The 12,500-nt window shown below is 44.0% G+C and overlaps 1 protein-coding gene across 1 annotated transcript in view; it reads right to left on the bottom strand.

Annotated features, from left to right (window-relative positions):
* The window catches only part of LOC311117653 (sodium/hydrogen exchanger 7-like), a gene marked incomplete at both ends in the record, with an annotated part of 35,995 nt that overhangs the window by 10,291 nt on the left and 13,204 nt on the right, over nucleotides 1-12,500 (bottom strand). Inside the window, one exon of the mRNA XM_084192586.1 lies at nucleotides 4,332-4,395. Coding sequence (XP_084048712.1) covers nucleotides 4,332-4,395 — 64 coding nt within the window. The remainder of the gene's footprint in view (nucleotides 1-4,331; nucleotides 4,396-12,500) is intronic.

Here is a 12,500-nt window from a genome sequence, read left to right as displayed (position 1 = left end):
GACAGTTTTAGACAGTAGCCAACAGGCTGTATCCTGACAGTTTTAGACAGTAGCCAACAGGCTGTATCCTGACAGTAGCCAACAGGCTGTATCCTGACAGTTTTAGACAGTAGCCAACAGGCTGTACCCTGACAGTTTTAGACAGTAGCCAACAGGCTGTACCCTGACAGTTTTAGACAGTAGCCAACAGGCTGTATCCTGACAGTTTTAGACAGTAGCCAACAGGCTGTATCCTGACAGTTTTAGACAGTAGCCAACAGGCTGTATCCTGACAGTTTTAGACAGTAGCCAACAGGCTGTATCCTGACAGTTTTAGACAGTAGCCAACAGGCTGTATCCTGACAGTTTTAGACAGTAGTCAACAGGCTGTATCCTGACAGTTTTAGACAGTAGCCAACAGGCTGTATCCTGACAGTTTTAGACAGTAGCCAACAGGCTGTACCCTGACAGTTTTAGACAGTAGCCAACAGGCTGTATCCTGACAGTTTTAGACAGTAGCCAACAGGCTGTATCCTGACAGTTTTAGACAGTAGCCAACAGGCTGTATCCTGACAGTTTTAGACAGTAGTCAACAGGCTGTATCCTGACAGTTTTAGACAGTAGCCAACAGGCTGTATCCTGACAGTTTTAGACAGTAGCCAACAGGCTGTATCCTGACAGTAGCCAACAGGCTGTACCCTGACAGTTTTAGACAGTAGCCAACAGGTTATTGGGGCTATCTGAGCATAATGTAGGCCTACCAACAAAACCAATGGAGCGAATCCCATAACATTTACACATGGAAATACAAAGTGTGCAATACAAAGATATGCTTGGGGCAAATCCAATACAACACATTACTGAGTACCACTCCGTATTTTCAAGCATAGTGTTGGCGTCATCATGTTATGGGTATGTTTGTAATCGTTAAGGACTGGGGAGTTTTTCAGGATAAAAAAGAAACAGAACGGAGCTAAGCTCAGGTAAAATCCTAGAGGAAAACCTGGTTTCCACCAGACACTGGGAGATGAATTCACCTTTCAGCACAACTATAACCTAAAACACAAGGCCAAATCTACACTGGAGTTGCTTACCAAGAAGACGGTGAATGTTCCTGAGTGGCCGAGTTACAGTTTTGATTTAAATCTACTTGAAAATCTATGGCAAGACCTGAAAAGGGTTGTCTTGCAATGATCAACAACCACTTTGACAGAGCTTGAAGAATTTTGAAAAGAATAATGGGCAAATATTGTAAATGCAGGTGTGCAAAGCTCTTAGAGACTTACCCAGAAAGACTCACAGCTGTCAAAGGTGATTCTAACATTACATTTTACATTTTAGTCATTTAGCAGACGCTCTTATCCAGAGCGACTTACAGTTAGTGAGTACATACATATTTGTATTTATTTTTCACACTGGCCCCCCGCAGGAATCGAACCCACAACCCTGGCGTTGCAAACACCATGCTCTACCTGTGCGCCGCCCCATGGGTCTCCCGGTCACGGCCGGCTACGACAGAGCCTGGATTCGAACCAGGATCTCTAGTGGCGCAGCTAGCACTGCGATGCGGCGCCTTAGACCACTGCCCCATTCGGGAGCATGTATTGATTAAATACATACGCAAATTAGATTTTGTATTTTTTTATCAACCATTTCAAAAAACATTTTCACTTTGTCATTATGGGTTATTGTGTGTAGATGGGTGAGTTTTTTAAATGTATTTAATCCATTTTGAAATCAGGCTGAAACAACAAAAATGTTGAATAAGTCAAGGGGTATGAAAACTTTCTGAAGGCACTGTATAGAGTCAGTTGTATCAAATCAAATCAAATACCGTGAAATGCTTACTTACAAGCCCTTAACCAACAATGCAGTTCAAGAAATAGAGTTAAGAAAATATTTACTAAATAAACTAAAGTAAAAAATAATATAAAAGTAACACAATAAAATAACAATAACGAGGCTATATACAGGGGGTACCGGTACCGGGTCAATGGGCTGGAGGCTATATACAGGGGGTACCGGTACCTAGTCAATGGGCTGGAGGCTATATACAGGGGGTACCGGTACCGAGTCAATGGGCTGGAGGCTATATACAGGGGGTACCGGTACCGAGTCAATGGGCTGGAGGCTATATACAGGGGGTACCGGTACCGAGTCAATGGGCTGGAGGCTATATACAGGGGGTACCGGTACCGAGTCAATGGGCTGGAGGCTATATACAGGGGGTACCTGTACCGAGTCAATGGGCTGGAGGCTATATACAGGGGGTACCGGTACCGAGTCAATGGGCTGGAGGCTATATACAGGGGGTACCGGTACCGAGTCAATGGGCTGGAGGCTATATACAGGGGGTACCGGTACCGAGTCAATGGGCTGGAGGCTATATACAGGGGGTACCGGTACCTAGTCAATGGGCTGGAGGCTATATACAGGGGGTACCGAGTCAATGTGCTGGGTACAGGTTAGCTGAGGTAATAACAAGGCTATATACAGGGGGTACCGGTACCGAGTCAATGTGCTTGGTACAGGTTAGTTGAGGTAATAACGAGGCTATATGCAGGGGGTACCGGTACCGAGTCAATGTGCGAGGGTACAGGTTAGTTGAGGTAATTCGTACATGTAGGGAGGGGTTAAGTAACTATGCATAGACAATAAACAGCGAGTTTGTAAAAACCAATGAAAATAGTCCAGGTAGTCATTTGATGAATTGTTCAGCAGTCTTATGGCTTGGGGATAGAAGTGGTTAAGGAGCCTTTTGGACCTAGACTTGGAGCTCCGGTACCGCTTGCCGTGAGGTAGCAGAGAGAACAGTCTATGACTTGGGTGACTGGAGTCTGACCATTTTTAGGGCCTTCCTCTGACACCGCCTGGTATAGAGGTCCTGGATGGCAGGAAGCTTGGCCCCAGTGATGTACTGGGCCGTACGCACTACCCTCTGTAGCGCCTTGCGGGCGGAGGCCGAGCAGTTGCCATACCAGGCGGTGATGCAACCGGTCAGGATGCTCTCGATTGTGCAGCTGTATAACTTTTTGAGGATCTGAGGACCCATGCCAAATCTTTTCAGTCTCCTGAGGGGGAAAAGGTGTTGTCGTGCCCTCTTCACGACTGTCTTGGTGTGTTTGGACCATGATAGTTTGTTGGTGATGTGGACACCAAGGAACTTGAAACTATCGACCCGCTCCACTACAGCCCCATCGATGTGAATGGGGGCCTGTTCGGCCCTGCTTTCCCTGTAGTCCACGATCATCTCCTTTGTCTTGTAGTGAGCGTTTTAGAGTCTGAGGCACCTCAGGACTGTTCAAAGAGCCACAGACACACAGGAAACAACTTAGACTTAGTTTCAGTTCTATCCTGATAGGCCATGAACCCTGAACCAACCACAACATCCGACAACCAGTAGAAGACGAAGTCCATGTGATAGTTGACTGTTGACTGATGAAGATGAGTCTCTTTCCCCTGATGTCAGAACCGTTTGTAGAGCTCTAGTGGAGGGCAGAAGGTGAGTCAAACTTACTGTTGAAAGTTGTAATAGTAGAAAGCACAAGATGCCATTTTCTATATTGGGTCGTACATCATCAGTTCCTCTTATCATGTTAGTCATTGCAGACCTTAGAGAGATATTTATAACTGGTCAGAAATGTCCAGATCAACTAGCCCATGTCAGCTAACGTTTTCTTATTTAGGTTTTTTTGTAATTTTTTTGTCACTCAAATATCACATGAATACACGGCAAAAATGTATAGAATTCCAAGGAAATTAGCTTTAAAGCAGCCCAATGTTCTTTGCACCACATGACAAAATGTGTAGAATTGCAGGAAATGAGTTTTAAACCTGCAAAATGATCTCCACCAACCAGAGGGGTGTGAACATGATCTCCACCAACCAGAGGGGTGTGGACATGATCTCCACCAACCAGAGGGGTGTGGACATGATCTCCACCAACCAGAGGGGTGTGGACATGATCTCCACCAACCAGAGGGGTGTGGACATGATCTCCACCAACCAGAGGGGTGTGAACAGTTTGATTCATGGGCAGTGCTTGTGCCCACAGAAATAGAGATGTCGTCAGTAGAGGGGACAATGGGACAGAGAGATAAACAGATGGGCCCTGGTCTTGAAAGTAGTGCACCATATAGGGAATAGGGTGCCATTCTCTGGTCTAATGTAGTGCACTATATAGGGAATAGGGTGCCATTCTCTGGTCTAAAGTAGTGCACTGTATAGGGAATAGGGTGCCATTCTCTGGTCTAAAGTAGTGCACTGTATAGGGAATAGGGTGCCATTCTCTGGTCTAAAGTAGTGCACTATATAGGGAATAGGGTGCCATTTAGGACAGACCATAGACTCACCCCTTGAAAGACCAGGAAGTTATCTCCACATTGTTGCAGGTCTTGATCTGGATCCACTCCAACCCTGTAGAGGGGCCAGGACAGGTTAAAGGACTGATATAACCGTGTGAATCCATTGTGGCATTATGGTATGATGTCAGAAGCTCTGCCAAAGCCTTGGATGTGAACAGTTCACCACAATGACTCTACAATCAACCACAGACAGACAGACAGACAGACAGACAGACAGACAGACAGACAGAAAGACACAGACATCCTATAACCCTCATGAAAAATACCATAAACCTCATAAAATCCTATTAACCTCAAAAAATCCTATAACCCTCATATAAAATCCTATAACCCTCATATGAAATCCTATAACCCTCATATAAAAGACTACATAAACCTATTTTCAGTCCTCTGCAGCTAGCAACTGGAACGAGCTGCAAAAAACACTCAAACTGGACAGTTGTATCTCAATCTCTTCATTCAAAGACTCAATCATGGACACTCTTACTAACTTCTTGCCTTTGTGCCGTTGTCCGTCATTGTAAATAAGAATTTGTTCTTAACTGACTTGCCTAGTTAAATAAAGGTTAAATAAAATAAATATAAAATATAAAAGACTATATAAACCTCATAAAATACTATATAACCCTTCTATAAAATACAATATAACCCTCATATAAAATACTATATAAACCTCATAAAAGACTGTTCGTAAACTTTATCTGGAGTGCCAGAGTGCGCTCTGGGCGTTCGTAAACTCAGAGCGTTGTCAGATTGTCCATTCGTAAATCCAGAGCGTTTCGCTCTCGGATCGTTCAGAGCGCACACTGGACGCACTGGCGGAGGAGTAGGGTTGATCCGAGCGTCCTGTCCTAACAGCAGTCAAGCACCCAAGCTAACTGGCTAACGTTGGCTAGCTACTTCCAGACACAAATGAGAGAACATCTCACTCTGACCATTTTACTCGCCCTAGCAGAACTGGTTCATCAGTTATTTTACCAGCTACGTTTATCAACATTTGTCGCAGTGACGTCATGAACATTCTATTGAAATGGTTCCTTGCATAGTGGAGTCTTTTGTTAAGACATGCTGCTAGCTAGCTAAACAATGAACCATAATCCCAACTCATGACTTTACTACCCTGCATGAATCTGCAGGTAGCTAACCAACCAGGTTCAATGTTAGCTAGCTAACATTAGGCTATAACTAGCAAAGCAAATGGCTCTGAGATACAAATAATATTACTACAGATCATAAACGTAACGTTAGCTAGCGAGCCAGCCAGCTCACTTTAGCTCGCTATTTAACAGTACACTTTATCTTGAAATGAAAACAACTTTGACAAAATTAGAAATGTGTAATATCTGAAAATGTAGCTAGCTAGACTATCTTACCCATATACGTGGATGGACGCTTCTCCTTCTCTGTCACGGATGCTATGGTTGCCCTTAGTTTGAAGATGTAATCCGGAAACATGTGTTTTCTCCATCTCCTTAGCTATCATACTCTAATTCCACTGATTTCAAAACTCGGTCCTCCAGAAAGTGGAGAGCAACACTTATGCAGTTCTACTATGTGATATATTTTAATAAAAAGCTGCGTTAGAAAGGATTACCTACACATACTGACCAGCTCAAATAGATAGAAGCGGGCTACATGGCAGACCAATCTGAACTCATCTCTCTGAAAGTTATTAGCTCAAAAGTATTGTGGAGCTCCTGCACCTAAATATAAACAGTACCAGCCCCCAAAATTAGTACCAGAACAATCAAGCACTGATAAGAAGTAATCAGGTAGGCCTATTTTATGACGTTTCCTCTGGATCAGAGCATGCCATTTTTCCCTTTCAAGCTGAGTGGTTATCTAAAGGGAGAGAGCTGGAAACATTTTTCAAATCAATTGAGGAACTATTGTAATTCTCAATAGATGTAAAAACAGACTTCGTTTGTTTGCTGTTTGAGGTGAAGAAAACATTACTGTGAGAAGCTCCACAGCTCATTAGTGGTGGTGCGTTATGCCAATCAGAAATACTATCAGATCCCCAAATGGGCACATTTATATGGCTATATTTGAGCGCAGGCCAGGTAGCCTATAGGCCTGCTTCAATGCGTAATCAGGTGCGCGTCCTTACTCAACATTGACAGGAGCGCTCCAAACAAAAGACAATGGCTAAATTGACAAAACTTGTAAATGGAATGAAATAAACCAAAACTTGTTTCTCACAAGTGTAGCAGGTTGTTGTGGTCCTCAAACAACGTGTCCACTACGACAATGAGAACAGGAAGACTGGAATAATAATATATTGAAAGCATTAACAGAAAGTACCATAACCAAACAAACATTGTAGATTATAAATTATAGGAATTAATGGTAAATGTACTACTGGTGATATATGTCATGGGGAATTGATAAGACACTAACAATCAAACGCAAACAATTCACACGAAGTTATGAAACAATGAATGTGCACAAATTGGTGGGAGAGAGCACATTCTGGAGAGTGAAGGGCATTGTGCATCTGGTCGCTGCATGGTCAATCCAACGTCTGCATTCTACAGGATGTACATTTTACATTTTAGTCTTTTAGCAGACGCTCTTATCCAGAGCGACTTACAGTTAGTGCATACATCATTTTTTTATTTTTCATACCCCCCGTGGGAATCGAACCCACAACCCTGGCGTTGCAAATGCCATGCTCTACCAACTGAGCTACATCCCTGCCGGCCATTCCCTCCCCTACCCCGGACGACGCTGGGCCAATTGTGCGCCGCCCCATGGGTCTCCCGGTCGCGGCCGGCTACGACAGAGCCTGGATTCGAACCAGGATCTCTAGTGGCAAAGCTAGCACTGCGATGCAGTGCCTTAGACCACTGCGCCACTCGGGAGAACTGTGAACCGCCCCCACTTACCGTCAACCAATCATGTCAATGCCGAGCTATACTACAGAGCCCTCCACATTGTTAGAACATTTGGGAGGCGCACGCCGATGTGGTACGGAGCTCGATTTGGCCTCTGCAAGCCTCCGGAGGCACCGCAATTACGTCACACCCTCCATAATGAGAATCCGACCACATTTTCTGATCAAGCATAAATAAGATTTTAGTCTAGGCCTCCGCAATGGAATAGTTCACTGAGATGCGTAGTGTAGTAACAACCTTGTATTGGAAACGAATACAATTGTTAAATTACGAGCCTAGTTGGTTTATCCACAGAAAAAGACAGCAACCTTCCCGTTAGCCATGATTGGCTGAGATAATGAGTGGGCTGGACATGCCGAGAGATGAGTTCAGATTGGCCTGCCATGTAGCACGCTTCTATCTATTTGAGCTGGTCAGTATGTGTAGGTAATCCTTTCTAACGCAGCTTTAAAAAAAAAAATGATATCACGTAGTAGAACTGCATAAGTGTTGCTCTCCACTTTCTGGAGGACCGAGTTTTGAAATCAGTGGAATTAGAGTATGATAGCTAAGGAGATGGAGAAAACACATGTTTCCGGATTACATCTTCAAACTAAGGGCAACCATAGCATCCGTGACAGAGAGGGATTGGTCTGCCATGTATTATGCTTCTGTCTATAACATGAGCTGCTCGGTATGTGTTGATAGTCCTTTCTGCCGCGGCGTTTTAGAAAGATATAACATTAGCCATCAAGAACTTCAAACATTTTGCTACTTTTCTCAACAACATTGATGGCCTGAATTTAGCAGGCGCTATCGACAGATCAGTTGGAAAAAGTTGTGATCGGCTACTGCACACGGCACGGTCAGTGTGAACCAGAGTGACTTGACACAAAGCTGACCAAACAAGATATACACTACCAGTCAAAAGTTTGGAAAGTAATTATACTTTGAAAGTTGATAAACTTGTAACCCCACTTTTCAGAAAATGGCCCTTGAATGTTTTGGTACCTACTGGAGAGCTCTTCTTTGTCTACACCCATTCAGCATCATTCACACCCTCTTAAGCCTTAGCCCCACCCATCTCTGTACAGCAATCTTTAAGTCATACCACATATTCTCAATTGGATTGAGGTCTGGGCTTTGACAAGGCCATTCCAAGACATTTAAACCACTCGAGTGTTGCTTTAGCAGTATGCTTAGGGTCATTGTCCTGCTGGAAGGTGAACCTCCGTCCCATTCTCAAATCTCTGGTAGACTGAAACAGGTTTCCCTCAAGAATTTCCCTGTATTTAGCGCCATCCATCATTCCTTCAATTCTGACCAGTTTCCCAGTCCCTGCCGATGAAAAACATCCCCACAGCATGATGCTGCCACCACCATGCTTCACTGTGGGGATGGTGTTCTCGGGGTGATGAGAGGTGTTGGGTTTGCGCCAGACATAGCGTTTTCCTTGATGGCCAAAAAGCTCAATTTTAGTCTCATCTGAAAAGAGTACCTTCTTCCATATGTTTGGGGAGTCTCCCACATGCCTTTTGGCGAACACCGAACGTGTTTGCTTATTTCTTTAAGCAATGGCTTTTTTCTGGCCACTCTTCCGTAAAGCCCAGCTCTGTGGAGTGTACGGCTTAAAATGGTCCTATGGACAGATACTCCAATCTCCGCTGTGGAGCTTTGCAGCTCCTTCAGGGTTATTTTTGGTCTCTTTGTTGCCTCTCAGATTAATGCCCTCCTTGCCTGGTCCGTGAGTTTTGGTGGGCGGCCCTCTTTTGGCAGATTTGATGTGGTGCCATATTCTTTCCACTTTTTAATAATGGATTTAATGGTGCTTCGTGGGATGCTCAAAGTTTGATATTTTTTTATAACCCAACCCTGATCTGTACTTCTCCACAACTTTGTCCCTGACCTATTTGGAGAGCTCCTTGGTCTTCATGGTGCCGCTTGCTTGGTGGTGCCCCTTGCTTAGTGGTGTTGCAGACTCTGGGGCCTTTCAGAACAGGTGTATATATACACTGAGATCATGTGACACTTAGATTGCACACAGGTGGACTTTATTTAACGAATTATGTGACTTCTGAAGGTAATTGGTTGCACCATATCTTATTTAGGGGCTTCATAGCAAAGGGGGTGAATACATATGCACGCACCACTTTTCTGTTATTTTGTTTAAAAAAATTGAAACAAGTTATTTTTTTCATTTCACTTCACCAATTTGGACTATTTTGTGTATGTCCATTACATGAAATCCAAATAAAAATCAATTTAAATTACAGGTTGTAATGCAACAAAATAGGAAAAACGCCAAGGGGGATGAATACTTTTGCAAGGCACTGTATTTCTGGCATTACACAGTCTCCATATATACTTCCATTCATTTTTTCAACTGGTACCGGGGGACCTCCAGATTAGTCTTGTGAGGCCTGTGGGTGTCCTTGAGCAAAACCAACATGCACATGTTTGTGAGAGTCTCACCTTTGCATAGAGGGGTCATATTAGTGTGTAGCCCAAACGGTTCGGACGCTACAGACAGGAAGTTGGCAGATCGACTGTACCGACTTCAGACGAGTCTCCTGACACTTTTGGATTGTAGAGCGTCATCGTGTTCGTGAGAGTCTCATCTTCCCATAGAGCGATTTAAAGGATGTCTCATGGTTTGACAAACACCGCTCTGGCTTATGGTGAGTCCAGTCCAGTCCAGTAGAGTACAGACCAGTAGAATATAGTAGAGTCCAGTAAAGTCCAGTCCGGTACAGTCCATTAGTGTCCAGTAGAGTCCAGTATAGTAGGAATCAGTCCAGTCCAGTATAGTCCAGTAGAGTCCAGTAGAGTCCAGTATAGTCCAGTATAGTCCAGTAAAGTCCAGTCCGGTACAGTCCATTAGTGTCCAGTATAGTAGGAATCAGTCCAGTCCAGTAGAGTCCAGTAGAGTCCAGTAGAGTCCAGTATAGTCCAGTATAGTCCAGTAAAGTCCAGTCCGGTACAGTCCATTAGTGTCCAGTAGAGTCCAGTCCAGTATAGTCCAGTATAGTCCAGTATAGTCCAGTATAGTCCAGTCCAGTAGAGTCCAGTATAGTCCAGTATAGTCCAGTATAGTCCAGTCCAGCATAGTCCAGTATAGTCCAGTAGAGTCCAGTAGAGTCCAGTATAGTCCAGTCCAGTATAGTCCAGTATAGTCCAGTCCAGTATAGTCCAGTATAGTCCAGTCCAGTATAGTCCAGTATAGTCCAGTCCAGTCCAGTAGAGTCCAGTATAGTCCAGTATAGTATAGTCCAGTAGAGTCCAGTAGAGTCCAGTAGAGTCCAGTATAGTCCAGTCCAGTATAGTCCAGTATAGTCCAGTATAGTCCAGTCCAGTATAGTCCAGTATAGTCCAGTCCAGTATAGTCCAGTATAGTCCATTCCAGTCCAGTAGAGTCCAGTATAGTCCAGTCCAGTATAGTCCAGTAGAGTCCAGTATAGTCCAGTCCAGTATAGTCCAGTATAGTCCAGTCCAGTATAGTCCAGTAGAGTCCAGTATAGTCCAGTCCAGTATAGTCCAGTATAGTCCAGTATAGTCCAGTAGAGTCCAGTATAGTCCAGTCCAGTATAGTCCAGTAGAGTCCAGTATAGTCCAGTCCAGTATAGTCCAGTATAGTCCAGTCCAGTATAGTCCAGTAGAGTCCAGTATAGTCCAGTCCAGTATAGTCCAGTATAGTCCAGTATAGTCCAGTAGAGTCCAGTATAGTCCAGTCCAGTATAGTCCAGTAGAGTCCAGTATAGTCCAGTCCAGTATAGTCCAGTCCAGTATAGTCCAGTAGAGTCCAGTATAGTCCAGTCCAGTATAGTCCAGTATAGTCCAGTCTAGTCCAGTATAGTCCAGTATAGTCCAGTAGAGTCCAGTAAAGTCCAGTAGGAATCAGTCCAGTACAGGGGGAATCAGTCCAGTACTCCAGTATAGTCCAGTCCAGTATAGTCCAGTAGAGTCCAGTATAGTCCAGTATAGTCCAGTATAGTCCAGTATAGTCCAGTCCAGTCCAGTCCAGTATATTATAGTCCAGTATAGTCCAGTCCAGTAGAGTCCAGTATAGTCCAGTATAGTCTAGTCCAGTAGGAATCAGTCCAGTACTCCAGTATAGTCCAGTCCAGTCTAGTCCAGTAGAGTCCAGTATAGTCCAGTCCAGTATAGTCCAGTATAGTATAGTCCAGTAGAGTCCAGTAGAGTCCAGTATAGTCCAGTCCAGTCCAGTATAGTCCAGTATAGTCCAGTCCAGTATAGTCCAGTATAGTCCAGTATAGTCCAGTAGAGTCCAGTAGAGTCCAGTCTAGTCCAGTAGAGTCCAGTATAGTCCAGTATAGTCCAGTATAGTCCAGTATAGTCCAGTAGAGTCCAGTATAGTCCAGTAGAGTCCAGTCTAGTCCAGTATAGTCCAGTAGAGTCCAGTAGAGTCCAGTATAGTCCAGTATAGTCCAGTATAGTCCAGTCCAGTCCAGTCTAGTCCAGTATAGTCCAGTAGAGTCCAGTAGAGTCCAGTATAGTCCAGTAGAGTCCAGTCTAGTCCAGTAGGAATCAGTCCAGTACTCCAGTAAAGTCCAGTCCAGTAGGAATCAGTCCAGTACAGGGGGAATCAGAATCATACAGCTAGTATTTTGGCTGCCACATCATATCAGAGTTTCCACTAGAGCTAACTGCCCTAACTCTAACCATAAACATCCTGCATGTTCGGGGTCACTTGAATCCTATTCTCTATGTAGTGCACTATTTCTGACCGTAGGGCACTACATAGGGAATAGGGTGCCATTTGGGAAGCACTTTGGGAACAAAACTGTCATCCATTTCACTTCTACTGGTTGATGACATGTTCCTAAAACTGTGGAATAATCTGACCAACTGGCTGCTGAGCTGAAATAATAACATCAGATTTATTCGATGCTCTGATTAAATTGATTGGGTCCCTGCAGCAGAGCTATGACAGATCACATGTTGATTAGGGAACCCAGATGGCATTTGGGATTACATAGCATGGGATAAAACCCTGAGGGGTTTAGTTCTATCAGTCAACACACAACAACAACCAGGCTATCACATCCCATAATAAACCCTGTCACACTATCACATCCCATATAAACCCTGTCACACTATCACATCCCATATAAACCCTGTCACACTATCACATCCCATAATAAACCCTGTCACACTATCACATCCCATAATAAACCCTGTCACACTATCACATCCCATATAAACCCTGTCACACTATCACATCCCATATAAACCCTGTCACACTATCACATCCCATAATAAA

The sequence above is a fragment of the Coregonus lavaretus genome, assembly GCF_964263955.1.
Source record: "Coregonus lavaretus genome assembly, contig: HAP1_SCAFFOLD_3249, whole genome shotgun sequence".
In the NCBI taxonomy this organism is placed as follows: domain Eukaryota; kingdom Metazoa; phylum Chordata; class Actinopteri; order Salmoniformes; family Salmonidae; genus Coregonus; species Coregonus lavaretus.
This window is presented reverse-complemented; position numbering and strand designations above follow the sequence as displayed.